Source organism: Crinia signifera, chromosome 3 (assembly GCF_055691185.1).
Source record: "Crinia signifera chromosome 3, ASM5569118v1, whole genome shotgun sequence".
Lineage (NCBI taxonomy): Eukaryota > Metazoa > Chordata > Amphibia > Anura > Myobatrachidae > Crinia > Crinia signifera.
Window position 1 is genome coordinate 199,995,416 of NC_139219.1, and position 17,132 is coordinate 200,012,547.

Here is a 17,132-nt window from a genome sequence, read left to right on the forward strand (position 1 = left end):
GTCTTTGTCCCAGAGGACACAAATAGATGTCAGTTTCCACTGTATTTTATTTAAAAAGGCAAGAAAATCATTTGATGGTCGGCGACCATCAAATGATTTCTCTTTCTGCAGAGACATGCGAGGGGATGTGTCTTCATTACACACCCCTTCGCATATTAAAAAGGGGAATAGTTGGCGGCAGGGGTGAGGAGCAGGCGTTCGGACAGGTGGCGTCTCCGGTGCTCAGTAAGCTGCAATCCTTGCAACTTACCAAGCCAACCAAAATCAGCCCCATAGTATATAATGTACAATTTTTCTGTCTTCTAAAATTATAGAGCATGTGGTTGGGTTACTAGTAACCTTTGAATATTTTCTGTATTTGATACTTTTAAAAAAAATGTAAAGACTTTACAGACTGAAAAATGGAGTGGAGTGAGCCCATTCAGAAGTGGCAAACAATCAGCTGGTACTTCTAATTTGATAGAATGCACTTGATGAATGTTGCCTCAATGCTGATTGGTTGCCATAGGCAACTTCTCCATTGGTATAATCCTCCATTGATTTACCCATTACTCTAATTTTTTTCTCTTTTTAATTTCATATAATACAAAATCGAATAAACATAATTTAATAAATAAAAAATAAAAAAAATCCAAAAGGGTATAAAGTGCCATGTATGCAGCACCTAGATGTTTGTTAGTAATCTTGTGAATGTTGATTTAAAATAATTTGACCATATTGTTAATGACTCAATAATATATACCATTCCATACAATATTTTTGTTTTTTGTTCACAAAAATGAGTTTATTTCACATATATAAACAAAAGTAGAGGCATGTAATATAAAGCATGCAAGGAAACTCCTGCACATGTACTAAACAGTTTTAATGTTAATAACAGTTTGAGGTATATTGTAATGTAGGCCGGTTCCCTGCTAAATCACACTGACAATGGTGATGGCGATTACCATAAATACATACATAAAAAAGGACACAGCAAGTAAAAATCCATTTCAGAACTACAATTCATATTTCCCTCACTGCTAAAATGGTACAAACTTGGAACCTGATTCAGAGATGGACAGAATTGCAGAGCCGCACACAAGCAGCTTTGCAATGCTGACCAATAAAATGCTAATGCAGTAGGAGGAGTAATAATGAAATAGACACCTCCAGCATTGTATCTGCGATCTGAGTGAGGCTTCCATAGATGCTGCCTCAGATCACCATCACCTCCATCTGTTTGGTTTGGTCAGGCTGCATACTTACTCAGCCTTGCCAGTACCTGGCAGCTTAAAAAGGCCAGGAAATCTGCATGCAGTCACACAGACCCATCCCTTGTCCCTCCAGGAAAGTAGGGGCATGACATACCTGTTTCTGAGAACGCTGCCCAAACACAGCCAGCTCCGCTGCCCCCCCCCCCCCACCCCCAATACTGCAGCGTGATTTAGGAGTCTTTGATTTATACTTTTGTAAATGATCAAGGCATGTTTATGTTGTGACATGCTTACGATAACCCACAACAATCCTCCTGGACTTCACAAAAGATTCCAGAGAAGCCAAGCAAATACTTGATAGTATTGTGAGGATACAACATACAAAACTAGGGATGTACCAACTCCAGACTTCTGAAAGAATTAAGCCATTTTTCAAAGCATACAATATATTGTACATGTTGAGTATCCGTTATCTAAATTATTCAGAAAAACTTCTCCTCCTTAATGGTTTTTTTTTTTTTTTTGCTAAAAACCTACTGGGGACATCTGTAACTGGCACTACTGAGGACATGGGGCGGGATTCTCTAAAATCCGCAGCCCTCTTAACCGGCCACCGCATTTCTAATGACCGCATATTCTCTAAAATATGCGGTCATTAACACAAGGTACAGCTCTTGCGGTAAGAGCTGTCCCTTGCGATGCGGCGCCGTTGCTGGACTTCCGGGTCTATGACCCGGGAGTCCGTCTGCGCATGCGCAGACTGACGCGCCGGCCGCAGGGCATGCTGGGAGGGATCCATGACGGATCCCTCACACACCGCTGCGGTAAGAAGCCCATAGGCTTCTGCAGGGAACCGCCAGCTTTTGGGAGGTTAGAGAAATGCGGTAAAAACTCAGATAACAGGGTTTTTACCGCATTTCTGTAATAGAGAATCTCGCCCATGATATGTAACTGCCACTAAATAGGTGCAAGAGAATTATTGCTTGGCATTCACAATCAGTGCCTGAGATTGTACATATTTCAAAACATTATTTAAAATATTAATTAAAATATATTTGTGTGTATTTCATGAGTTTGATGTCTTTATACAACATAAATGCAAGATATCTCCCGATACCACATTCAAACATAAAAATATTCCAAAATACAGAAGAATCCGTTATCCAAAATACTTCTGGTCCCGAGTATTTTGGATAAGGGATACTTAACCTGTATTAACAGCTCCTTTATGCCAAGTATCGCTAATAGTTCAGGTATCCCAAGTCACCCAGCCAGTGCTAGGGCTATATTCAATTGGTCGATTTTTTGCGCACCTTGCTCACGTTATGGTGAGGTTTAGCCGCATATTTGCACATTTCAGCTGACCTCCCCTGGGGATAGCGAGCTGAAATTCTGGTGAAAAACAACTGAATACCGCCCCATCAGTTTTAAAATCCACAGGTGACCTGGAAAATGTGAATTGTTGAAGATACTGATACTCTCACTGGTGTGTGGCCATCTGTACATTGATCAAGTAATAATGCCGATCAAGTAATAATGCCTCCACCAGTGGAGGTGAGGGCAAATGCTTACATTATGGCTATCAGGTCATATATGCAATATGGAGGCACTTCAATTGTTTTTCATCCCCTATATCCTGTCTAAAGGGATGGGAGATTGCGAGGGGATATTCAATTGATGTTTTTATTTATGCTGATCATACTGATAATGGTTGGGTTTAGCAGCTATATCCTACCATACTGGTGTGTGCTGAAATACTGGCACCGGCAACTGATCACACTGGAATAAAGCTACTTTTAAATAGCTCTTTTGGGTTGGCTGTCAGCATGGCTGGCTGCTGGCATGCTTACATTTAAATTCTCCTCTGTGTCCTGTAACACCAATAGGCACTTCCAATTGGTGCTTTCATGTAGCTTCCAGTGTCATTCAGAGCCAATGAGGGCTCACTCCTGTTTAATGACCTCTGAACAGTGAGTTGTCACATTGCCAAAGGTATTCCTAATAGTGGGAATAGAGATCTGTGGAACAGAGGGCTGGCAGATGGGCAAATATCTTTGAAATATAAGTCCTGCAATGAAAAAGTATATATCTCTGCAATATTCATAGTAATTTAAAGTTGAAGGAGATATTTCTCTTCAATATATTTCTATCAATATGTTCATGATAACCAAGAATTGACGATGGTCTGTTTTCTGGATTAGAGAACCATACAGGCTACTTAATGATGGCTCATTTGCTGAATAAAATGCTATACCCTGAGTTTACAAGGTGCCATTTAGTAAAGCAAAGTACCACTAGAAAACCTGGTGAACCCTTGTTCCTTGCCTCCTGCCTAACTAAAGTTAAGCTACCTTTGTCCTTTTATCTATTTTATATGTATTAATTAGGTATTTTTATATTTTTACATATTGATTAATTTTGTCATTATATTTTAAACTATAAAATTGGTATATTTTTCATATATATTTGCATACCTTTATTTGCTCCAGACCTTAAGTAATATATAGCATGAATATTTGAAATATATAAGAAATTAGTTCTAGAAATCGCTTTATTAATCTAAAAAAATAAAAATGTAGCCATTGCATTTAGTGATATTTGCCCAAAAATGTAACTGGGAACACCCTGTAATTGTGCTCTCTGCACCTTTTTCATGCTATTTTAATAATTTGTGCACCCAGAAATCTTAAATGATGTGCACTCATGCACATAGCTTGTATTCTATTCCCGCTTGAATATCTGCTACCTGCACAGTTCCTCCCATGCAGCAGGTTTCATTTGCATATAACCCTCCATGTTTTGAACAAATACAGATGCATGGGCATACATAAAACTTGTTAGCACAATATGAATGCATTCTGTATGTAAACTGATTTTGTACATTTGTATATAGCGGATATTTTGTGGATCATTCACAGCAACGTTGGCACTCAAAGTTCAAAAAAAAAAGGTTAAAAAAAGTCACAGATTTTGCATATTAATATCTTCAGGTAACTCCTGTGTGATATTTTTCAGCAGCATCATATAGACAGAGAGCTCACACAATGGATCAGGATTCAGAAACAAAATATATGACAACTGTACTAATATATTTTAGATTTAGTCTTACGGCCATAACAAATAATAGCAGGGACGTTGTAGTATTGTATATGCCAATGAAATCATGGGACAAAAGGCAAATTATTTTATATATTATTTATTTGCTCCTAATTTTATATGTATGTGCTATACGTTTTACGCAATGTCTCCACTCATACTGGTGGAGACATTGGTGTATATGGTGAGATATAAGTGCAACAGGATGTGCTTCTAATTATGTATTGGTTTCAATGGAATGTTTGGAGCTTTATAAGTACAAATTATATTTTATATATATATATATATTATATATTTTACTTGTTACTAAAATGGGTACTCTTTACCTAAAACGGTGCCCATCGCGACCATCGCGAGCATCGTATGCACTAAAAAACGGGTACGATGCGATGCCCGCGATTTCCCATAGGGATCAATGTTAAAAGTCAGATTGGACGCGATTTTAGTGTTAAATGCCTCAATGCCCGCGATTTATACATAGGAAACAATGTTAAATGGGCCACAGAGCCCTAATAGTCCCCCTGAAGTCTTAAATGGCCCCCACAATTTTTAACGCCACCCCACGATCAACGTGAACCCGAAGCGTGGCGAGCGCAGCGAGCCCGCGAGGGGCGGCGGTACGCGTCCTCCGACCTTTTCATACCCCCACTATCCACGTCGGCGTGGAGTTGAGAATAGAATAGTGTGGCGAGCGCAGCGAGCCACCGAGCCCGAAGCGTGGCGAGCGCAGCGAGCCCCGCGAGGGGACGCGGATACCTTCACAGGTAAACGCGTCCCTTCGCGGGCTTCACAGGTATCCGCGTCCCCTCGCGGGGCTTGCTGCGCTCGCCACGCTTCGGGCTCGGTGGCTCGCTGCGCTCGCCACACTATTCTATTCTCAACTCCACGCCGACGTGGAAAGTGGGGGTATGAAAAGGTCGGAGGACGCGTACCGCCGCCCCTCGCGGGCTCGCTGCGCTCGCCACGCTTCGGGTTCACGTTGATCGTGGGGTGGCGTTAAAAATTGTGGGGGCCATTTAAGACTTCAGGGGGACTATTAGGGCTCTGTGGCCCATTTAACATTGTTTCCTATGTATAAATCGCGGGCATTGAGGCATTTAACACTAAAATCGCGTCCAATCTGACTTTTAACATTGATCCCTATGGGAAAATCGCGGGCATCGCGTCGCACCCGTTTTTTATGTGCATGCGATGGCCGCGATTTTTTACCCCCGTTCTAGGTAAAGAGTACCCTAAAATGACTTACATTAACACGGAAACGCATTGATCAACATATAATGATGCTTATGCCCAAACTCTAATAAATCATTTTTGTGACCATTTTATGCGAAATTTGGAGCAAACTTTTGATGAAGGCATACATTTTTGTTTTCATTTTCCTTAATGTAAATATTAAAATGTTAGTGTTTTCTATGTTTTCTATGTTTTCAAACATACAGTAATACACTTTACATCCACTTTAAAATTGAAGACTTTTGCCACACTCTCTGTAAAGGGGATGCGGTCATTTGGTCTATAGCATGATGGTCGACATTCTTTAGGTCGACACCATTAGGTCGACATGGGAAAAGATCGATATGGGTCTAGGTAGTCATGGGACAAGGTTGACATGGTTCTAGGTGGAAAGGTAATTAGTTTGACAGTGTCTAGGTCGACAGTCAAAAGGTTGACATGGAGTTTTTCACTGTTTTTCGAACCGACATGTGCCGACCGGCGGTATTTCATGCCTTACCATCCACTATGGTGAGAGAATAAAATAGTGTGCCTAGCGAGCCACCATGCCCAAAGCATTGCAAGCACATCAAGGGGATGCGGTGCACTTTAAACTGTGCCCATGTCGCCTGTGTCGACATCTGGGTCAAAAACAGTGAAAAACCCAATGTCGTCCTTTTGACTGTCGACCTAGACACTGCTGATCTAATGACCTGTCGAACTAACGACCTTTCGACCTAGAACCATGTTGACCTTTTCCCATGTTGATCTAGTGGACCTAATGGCATCCTAGTGGACCTAATGGCGTCGACCTAATGACTGTCGACCATCTTGCTGTAAACCAAATATTCCCAACCCCTGTAAAGAACTGGTCTGGTCAGTGGACTTCTACTGCATTATAAACCTCATATCTGCCTCTTGCTATAAATTGTCTGCTGCTAAGTGAATGTCTTTATGAGTTTTATCCTATGCTGACCAGAGTTTACCTTCACCACCATTGTAAGAAAAAAACATCTATTAGGGCCAGATGAATCAAGCTTCAAAAAGTAATAATATGGAGAGTGATAAACAACTAGCCAATCTGCCATGTCACAGGCTGGGTTTGAAAAATGACAGGTAGGTGCTGATTGTTTATCACTCTCCATTTGATCATGTTTTGAAGCTTGACACACCGGACCCTTAGTGAGAATCTCTGATCTCTACATGGTTAATTAAATAAACTAAAAACAAACTGAATTTACAATGACATTATTTGCAAAAATGTTATATTGAAAAATCTTAGAACACAACTAAAGCACACAGGTTCCTATTACTATATCATTATATTAAATTCTTCTATCCTCAAACTACTTCAATCTTCACATTCTTTCCAGTTTTCAATCAGTGGATTTCTGAAATAGATATAATTTGTCTTTTTTCGTCCCACAGTTAGACTCCATACATCTTCACAGTGAACTTTTTTCATGTCTTCTTTCCAGCATGACTTATTCTGATCCCAGAGAAGACCAAACTACCGGAAAAATAATAGATAGGAACCACCTATCAAGAAACTACCAAAAGACTGGCATTTTTTAATATCTTATTAAACATAATACAGCTGTATTCTAATGCAATGTAAAAAGAAAATGTAAAATTGGCTTCCTTGTTACACACATATCTACACGATCCAAAACATTTTGGAAACTCTCATAGTAGGTGAAAACTTTGTCTTAAACAGTTAACAGTGCTACCAGTATATAAACAAGCTTAAAATAGATAAAATATTGCGCAGACCATACAACTGACAATTAGAGATGTGATACAGTATATTTTTTGAACTACTGTATTAGGAAAATTCTAAAACCCAATATATCAGAATGATGAATGATTAGTGCACTTCATGGGCACAATATATTCTTTTAACCAGAACAATGTTTTTTTAATCATTTATTTCAGTGTCCTAGATATTCTCATTAATTTTAGAAACGGTGTAAGTACGTAGAACTAAACTGTGTTAATGCTAATTATTAGTGCTGTCTTGTTATGTTGATTACTAAAAGCAGAAAAAGGGAACATTATCTAAGGCAAAGGTAACAGAATAATATCAGACTTTGGACATGCAAATGCAAAAATGAAGCCTACTGAAGAACAGGGTTTGAGATGAAGACGCTATACAAATTTCCAGTGTCTAGAGCAGGCTTTCCCAACCACGGTCCTCAAGGCACACCAACAGTGCAGGTTTTGTAGATATCCAGGCTTGAGCACAGGTGACTTAATTAGTATCTGAGGGAATCTGATTAAACGATCTGCTGAAGCCTGGATATCACTAAAACCTGCACTGTTGGTGTGCCTTGAGGACCGTGGTTGGGAAAGCCTGGTCTAGAGGTATCTGGCTGTAGCCAGTGTTGGGGCTTTCTTCTTATGAAATGTAGACCAGGGTTCGGATGTATTGTGGTGTGAGTCCAGGGGCCGTGTGGTATGCTGACTGAAGGCAGAGGTATTTTTTTTAAAAGGGGCAGTCATCAAGACGTGGTTTTGTCTTGTAAATGACTGACCCTTTCCTGCATGGCCACCGGCCTTTCTCGCACCACATTACATATATGTAAGTGTATACTTGGTTACTGCAATTATAAGTCTATTTTATTTTTTGCATCTACTGCTTAATGGTACATACAGTGTGAAATATATCATTATAAAGCATCCTTGAATGGTATAATCAGAAAGATTCATTATTTTAGACATGTACATGGCCACATCCACAGCCACATATAATGTTTCATATTAGGGAAGGGTGCACTTTATTTTTTTGTTTATAGTAAATGAATGTTACCAGCTACAGCATCATTCTACGTCATTCTACTCAAGGATCACTGCTTTATGTGTATGCAAACGTGGTCCAAATGTAAAACTCAATAAAAATACTTCCATTAGCAGTAATCTACAGTAGAGAAGCCATTGTGATGATTATAAGACATCTTCCAATAGTTTTGCTTTTAGAATGGGGGTGGCCTTATGAAACAATTGCAAAGCTGGTTGTGTTTGGGTGGTTTATGAATGATGGGGGTATAACCTTTTGATCTAAAAAAATATCTACTCTTGGATAGAATGTAGTATCTTATGACTTTCGGTGTACAGTATAGAAGACTTTAGCACTTATGGCCCCTACACTCTCACTAAATCGCTTAGAAATTGCCCCTACATCGCTTCGTGTGTAGGGGCAATAGCTATAGTGATGCACTGCCTTGATTAATAACCAGCATCCTGGATAAATCTATAATCGCCAGTGTCAGGGCCAGTGTTGTCACTGACACTGACAAATCTCTCTGCGGCTCATCGCTGTGCAGGGCTGTGTGCTGAGGGATGCTGAGCGTTCTGAACCAACTAGCCTCGCTCAGAGCGCTCACCAGTGCATCTCCCCATGTGTAGGCCCCTTTAGAATCAGGGACATTACATTGGCAGCTTACAACCAGCCAATGTCAAGAGTGTAGAAATGATGAATTGTATGTAATTATATATTGTATTTTAATGACATGCCGTACAATCAGATTTTCTTTTAACATTGAGATCCTGTTCAAAATGACTGATACCAGTTGTATCATTCCTCACCTTGGGGACCAGGTGGCCCGGGATCTCCTGGTGGGCCAGGAAGGCCATCATTTCCGGGTGGGCCTGGTTTACCTTGTGCAGCTAATAATGCAGCTGGGGTTTTTATTTGGGAGATGAAATCACTCATTCTTTCTGTAGAAATAAAGACAGAAACATGAGTCATGGTATCAGACTATCATTACAGAATATAAACCCCACATAGCACTTTAATGAGTTTTCCTTGCTATTATTTACATGACACTCTGCAGTTTTAAAGTTCAATTTATCCATCAGTGAGGCACAGGATGCACACAGAGATTTCAAAGTCAGTTCAAGCTCATGATTAAGAGATGTACAGTCTATTCACATAAATTATATAAAGTCAGGAGCCGTGAGGGGAAACATCTACCACAGGGAGAGCGGAAGATTTCATTATCACTGACACTTTTACTTGTTTTTTTTCTTTTCCTGATAATGGATGCAGTTAAAATTGTATAATAGCAAAAAAAGATGTATTACCCAGCCCTTGCATTCACATATGATTTTCTATAGTTACTTTCAGTGAATGAGATTACTTCAGTCTTCCTATATCTGATAAATATTATTATTACACTTTATTTATTAGGCACTACACGTGGTTCACAGCACTGTACATAGGGCACATACTTAGAACAATACAGAGTACACAGGACTTAACATAACAGTAACTGAAGAACAAACACAGAGCACAGGTAACAATTAGCGGCACAATTATTAGTACACAATATACATATGAGCTGTAGGGAAGCAGAGGAGTAGTCTGCATGTTACCAGGGGTAAGTAGTCAGTGGTAGAGATGAATGAACACAAGTGAGAAGAGATGTGGGTATAGATGGTAGAGGGGTAAGAGAGCTTTAATTGATGTGCGAGAGAAGAGGGCTGTGTGAACAGGAGGGAAGAGGGCCCTGATCCAGGGAGCTTACAGTTTAGAGGGAGGGGGAGACACAGGTGACTTGTGGTGCAGCCAAGGAGGCCTGAAGGCAGGAATTAAGCATGGCAGGGATGGCCAGGACATGAGGTGGCCTCGGTACTAGGTTATGTAGGAGGGTACGCTTTGATGAACTGTATTAATACATTGTAGAATTAGCTTTAATATTCAATTTAAAACACATTTTAAACATATTTGTGGGAAAGGACAATATAATAGGTATACAATTTTCTTTATGCTTACTAAAGCATACCCAACTTGATAAGGATCCAAAAACTTTCCAAAATTCAATGAATCTGGACTTTTTCCTGATAATCTGGACCTAGTGTTTGTCATTTTTAACTAAGAATACTGAATTTAAAAAAATATTCTATTCAAACCTTTTCTTTATTTGATGGTTAAACGACAGAACAGAGGGATCCCAGGGGTATCCCTGCAGCTGCCATTGGTCTTCAGTGCACAGCAGCCAGTGAGCAGCATATTCATTAACTGCTCCATGTGGTGGTATATTTATAATGGGTGCACACACTATACCTATTTATAGAATACTTTCCCCACTGGAGTCCAACTATGAAGACAGCAGAGTTAAAGAAATTCGACAAAACAATGGCAGCTGGGCTATTTTTACAAAGTGTTACAGTCTGAATGCTGTAGTACTAAGACTATAGAGCTGTGCGGCTGCCAGGAGAGAGGAGGGCGCCTGGATGGCTACACACGAGTCTCCTCCTCTATTAAAATGCCCCTGACTCCATAGTGTTATGAACTGAAGATGTGTCCACTACTCTAAAGGCACATGTATTCTTTGGAAATGCAAGGATCCCTGGCATGGGAATCCATTAAGACAGATTCTCTGACATCACAAAACAAAAGGGTTTTGATGGATATAGATAATTCTTGTATTTTTCATATAAATTGTCAGGTAATCACACATCACAGGTTAGCATATGACAAAGTTTACCAAACTGTGCCACTGCAGTCCAGGTTTTAAGGATATCCAAGCTTGTGAACAGATAATGTATGCCACATACACACGGTTCGATTTGGTCTATTTTTCTATTCGATTTTGCTTATGTAAGCAAAATCAAATCGAAATCAAATGGACATTGAACGGTTTTCAGCCTGATGCATGGCCCCGCAGCATCGAAATTGAATAGAAAAATAGACTGTGCAGGTAAGACTATATAGTCCAAATCGAATGCGTTTTGCTTGAGGTTCGATACAATCCCAATTGAATCAGGATCGAATCGCAAGCTAAATCAAACTGTGTGATTACCCATTTAGAACCTCAGTTCATTTTATTTAACCATTTCAAGCATGGATATCTTTAATATTTGGACTGCATTGGTTGAGTTTGGGAAACTCTAACACATTATATTAAGATAAGTGTTACTACATTAAACTAAAGTAACATAGATCTCATTAATACCTGAGATGTGCCTGCAAATGCAGTCCCAGGCCAATAAGCTATGGTATTTATGCTCTTGAAATTGTCGAATGCATTACTGTGTCTCACAATGACACAATAAAATAGACATTGTGGTTTGCTCTACACACTGAAGATTTCTGAAAGAGCTAAAGAAGGGGTGATGTGATAATAGACTTCTGGTACTTATGCCATTATAGCAATAACAGCCCATGTGGCAGCCTATGGGACAGCCTATGAGACAGCAGACTGGTGCAGGTCACAAAGCAAATCCTTTGTCTGTAAGCCCTATACAGTCTTCATTCAAACTGGTTTAGTAGACCTCACATTCAGCAGACTCTAAGGGTACAAGGAATAGGTTTAGTTTAAGAATTTTTGCAAGACTAGTAAATGTATTTTTAAAATAATTTAGCCCTATGAGTGCCAATGTTGCTGTGAGAGATGCTCAAAATATCCATTAAAATGCCAGGGCAATAGTTAATTTAACTGCAATTAATAGACTTGGCTGTATTTATATTTATACTAAAAGAACAGTCGCTATGAGCGATGCGGGCAATTTTAGCGGATACTTTGAGGATCTCTCACAGTCAAGTTGGCACTCATAGGGGTAAACAAAAAAAACCTACTTTATGAACAGTATAACATCTGAAACACTCATCAGGTTTGTCAAAAAAGTAGAGTTTTGAATGAGTACAATGAGATAGATCTGTTCACTAGGGGCATTGCAGGGACCCTCCAGTCAGTGACCACAAAGTCTATAATTCCTGCTAACAGAGGTAGGTAAATATATATATATATATATATATATATATATATGTTGTGAAGAAATATGAAGCGGCACTCCAGGTCTTTAGTGAAATAAAGGTGATTCTTTATTCAAGCATCATTCTATGTTTCGGTCTGTTGCCAGAACGTCATCATTCCTGATGACAGTCTGGCAACAGACCGAAACGTAGAATGATGCTTGAATAAAGAATCACCTTTATTTCACTAAAGACCTGGAGTGCCGCTTCATATTTCTTTACAACCTACGTATTTGCAGTAGAGGGCACCGGGCAATTTATCTACATTTGGCGGAAGTGCCGGATTCAAATCCAAATATATATATATATATATATATATATATATATATATATATATATATATATATATATATTATTCAGTGACTGGTTTTCCACTAGCAGTATAGTTGCTATATAAATGTTAATACAGTACGTTGTCAATATATGGTTGAGAAGATGGAGAAAATGTTACATTGTTATATGTTAGAGATTGCCTCATACTACATGAAGGGTTTCTTGGAAAGAAAAGATAGGCAAAAATACTAACAGAATGTTACTAAGGATAAAGTTGTGTATGGAAATTGAGGATAAATATAAGAATAAAAGAAGCTTTGATCCATATCTCCCTCTATGGTATTGGAAGGAATGGTTAAGTGGACTGCCCTCTCCCCAGGATAGAAAGCATTCTGAACATGCAGTGCATTGCTTATCTCCATATGTTTTCATGGTGGAGGTAGATTACGTATTCAGCAGCAGTAGCTGTATAAATGATTAAAGCTTGGGGAGAAATCATGTCTCCAAGGATCATTTCCTTAAACTCTGTTATGATTTTAATAAGCAATTCCAAAAACACACATCTCTGCATGGAATTACAGTACTGTAGCTATAAGGATAGTGATAACAAGTAGGACATCATATTCAGTGCATGTTTAGTGACAAGTAATCAAGCAGATCATTAGACTGGGATATGTGTGCAATGGATATACAGTAATTATGAGTAATATGTGTGAGATACATATAATCTGCACATATGAAACACAGTACCTTTAAAACAACATAGCTGGTAGACTATGCTATAAATACAATTTAATACTCAAGTTGCTCTAGGTCTGCATAATTACATTTAAATCATATATACATACTTTTATATTATTCTCTCCAGAAGATCCAGATGAGGAGCTAGAGGTAGGAGGTGCATGGGCCATAGAGCAGGGAACCATTTATTTGCAGTATTACCTCCACTTGGGATTTGCATCAGAATATGGAGGGATGAGCCAGTATGATGTGATTCATTGAGAATCACATCACCAAGTCCTAAGACCACCAACATATCCATCTGGAAGGGTGGTCTACTCACTCTGGGACAGCTTTTGGACAGATTCCCAAAATGTGCAAGTTTACAAGAAACCATGAAATCAAGTATTTTTTGGAGTTCACTGTTTACTATGTTTCCATTAAATCCTTTATATTATAATCCATTATATATTAAGTAAGGTTGAATGATGTTCGTCCATCAAGTTCAACCTGTTTTAAATAGACTCTTTGGAGTAAGTTATAGATGTGATATCCTCCCCCAAGATTATAGCGTTTGATTCCATGTTTAGTTTAACTAGTTTGTTGGATATGGCCTCATTTAACCCACTGATTCCCCCACTAGACCATAAATTGTTTATTATAGTGATTAATGTTATTATCGATCAAGTTCTTGTCTAATCTCCCTAATGTTTCTGCCATCACCACCTCTGCAGGCAATGAGTTCCACCCCTTTACTGCCCTCACCATAAAGAACTCCTTTCTTCTGAAGGCATAAAAAACCTCCTCTCCTCCATTCTAAGTGGATGCCCTCTTGTCTTGGTCACCGACCTTAAGGTAAAGAGGGTGCTTGATACATGTTAAGCATGTGTCCTCTTAAACATCTTTGTAAACATTCCTAGCTTGGATAATCTGTCTTTGTAACACATATTCTCCATCCCTTTTATTAGCTTGGTTTCCCTACACTAAATTGTCTTTTACCAAATTATTTTTTTGCCACATACTGTATCTTCCCCCTTGAATTCCCAAAACCTCAGACAAATTTCACAAAACTTTTTAGTAAACTATTTCCACTGGCCTTATTAAAATAGGCAGAAGTGATGTCATGGATCCACATCCCACATTTACTTCTGAGCCAGACAAAGTGGAATACATGCAGGGGAGACATTAATCCTTAAATTCTGGATAGCAAGTCAAGTGTGCATACAGAGGTGCAAGACATTTATTCAGACACTGATTCAGACCTGTTCGCTAGGCTGCTTATGTTCATAGCCCAGCGAACAGGTAAACACCACCCGCAGACTGACCGGATGCCCGCCCCCCCCCCGGGGCCTGAATCCTTGCATGCAGTATACGCAAACTCATCCCCTCACTTGCGGGTGCAAAGAGAACACATTTGATAGTTGCTGACCATCGAATGATTTCTGCAGCCTTCTCTCTGAAAAGTAAATCCATAATTTTCAGATCACTGCAGATCGCCAGAAAGGGGGCAGGCGCTGACGTCATTTGACATCAGCCACCTGCCCAGTGGTGTAACTATAGAGGGTGCAGGGGATGCAGCTGCTATGGGGGGTTAATGCCAGTTTTTGATCGGGTAATGGTTGCGCACCCGGCTCCCCTCCCCCTTAGCAACACCAATGACAAGACAGCAGCACATAGGAGATCTGCTGCTGTGGAAGCCAGCGCTGGGGCAGAGGAGATTTGCCACTGAGAGAGCTGGAGCTGAGAGATGCAGGGATGAGGGACCAGCCGATGAGAGAGCCGATGCCGAGGAGACCCATGGATGCTGTGAGAGACAGAGCCGCTGCTGGAGCCAGCACTGGGTGCAGAGGAGACCAGCAGCTGAGGGACCAACCGCTGCCAGAGCCGAGGCAGAGGAGATCAGCAACTATGGGAGACATTGACTGCGCAGGTGAGAAGGGTAGGAAGGCCAGGAGGTCAGTCATATACTGAGTGGGGGTGGGGACGGGGGACATGACTGACAAATTCAACCCTTTTCTAACCCATGCTCTCTCTCCCCCTTGCCTTGCTTCCCTATTTGAACGCCTCCCCACACCCCTCTGCCCCCACACCCCCTCTCTCTCTATCACCTGCCTCTCACTCACTCCCTCTCTCTCTGTCATCTCTCTCTCTCCTCTTTTGCCCCATACCTCTTTTGCTCTCACACCATCCCCACTACTGTGGAAGGGGAAACGGTCATCTGTCAGACCAGACTTAGGTCGACAGTCATTAGGTCGACCCCGGAAGGTCGACTGTCCCCAAGGTCGACAGGGTTAAAGGTCGACATGACTCAAGGTCGACATGACTTAAGGTCGACATGGGCCAAGGTCGACATGGTTTTAGGTCGACAGTCATTAGGTCGACATGAGTTTTTCACTGTTTTTTGAGCCGTGGTGGGAGAATAAAATAGTGTGCCCGAAGCATCGCGAGCGAAGTGAGCGATGCGTGGGGCTGCGGTTCGACTCCAACTGTGTCAATGTCGACTGTGTCGACATTCGGGTCAAAAACAGTGAAAAACTCATGTCGACCTAATGTCTGTCGACCTAAAATCATGTCGACCTTGGCCCATGTCGACATTAAGTCATGTCGACCTTTAACCCTGTCGACCTTGGGGACAGTCGACCTTCCGGGGTCGACCTAATGACTGTAGACCTAAGTCTGTTCTGACAGATGTACCGCTTCCTGTGGAAGCCGGCGCACAGGAGACCCAACTGCTAGTACTGGGTGGGGGGGGAAATTACAAAGTAACCCTGCTTGCCTTGCCTCCCCTGTCTCGCCCCACACCCCTCTTTTTCACTCTACTCTCTTTCCCCATGCTTCACCTCTTTCTTTTCTCCCTCTCTCTGACAGTCTCTTCCACTCCCTGACAACCCCTCTCTCATGCCCATTCTCTCCCTGACACCCTCTACTTCCATGTCTCTCTCAGACACCGTCTCTCTCTACCATTCTCTACCTGACACCCTAACTCTCTCTCATTCCATGGCACCCTTTTATCCCCCGTTCTGTACCTGACACTCTCTTTCTCCTCATTTCCCTGCTCCTTTCTATTACTCTTGCTTCCCTCTTTCTCTCTCCTGCCTGATATTCTCTCTCCTGCTTGCACCCTTCCATTTCAAACTTGCTTTTTCCCTTTTCTCTCTGACACCCTCCCTTTCGCATGAGCATCCCTCTCTCCCTCTCCCTACTCCTCTCTGTTTTCCATCTTGGGGCGGGATGTACCAAGCACTGGTGGCATCCTGCCACCCATACCCACAATGTTCATTGCATATGTACTTACATATATGTAATAAGCAACAAAGGGCAGTTCTTCTGATGAGAGCTTTCCTTTGCGATCCTCACCACTCCCTGGACATTCGGATCTGTGACCTGGGAGCCCCTTTGCACAGGTGCATAGATGCCGGCAAATTTGGAACATGCTGGGAGACATCTGTGGCAGATCCCTTACACAGCAGTGATGCATAGAGATCCCATAGGCTTCTATAGTGTTACCCCCCCCACACACACACACACATACTACATACTTCACAGGAGCGGTAGGAGGCTCTAGTGCATTAGAAATGGTGGTATTTTTACCTAATTTCTTTAGTCCAACATGGCCTTTGTCTTTCACTCCCCTCACTGATTCTTTTGCCCACCCCCCAAGGGTCATTGTAGTGATAATGGGGGGCCCCTTTATAATTTCTGTTATGGGCCCATAAAGTCCTATTTACACTCCTGCACCCGCCCCTGAGCATGCATCGCCACAGGGGACACTCAGCTTTTTTATGGGGTTGCCCATAAAATGCTGGGTGTTCCCCTGCATCCGCCCCTTCCTTCCTCTACTCGAGCGAACGGCTCAGCGAGTGTTAAACTCTCCAAAG

General features: G+C 41.1%; 1 protein-coding gene across 1 annotated transcript in view; it reads right to left on the reverse strand.

Moving 5' to 3' along the window:
• LOC146062953 (uncharacterized) overlaps positions 1 to 17,132 on the reverse strand; it is a 366,150-nt gene that overhangs the window by 14,074 nt on the left and 334,944 nt on the right. The window contains exon 35 of the mRNA XM_083174963.1: positions 9,090 to 9,221. Within this exon, the coding sequence (XP_083031089.1) occupies positions 9,090 to 9,221 (132 nt within the window). The remainder of the gene's footprint in view (positions 1 to 9,089; positions 9,222 to 17,132) is intronic.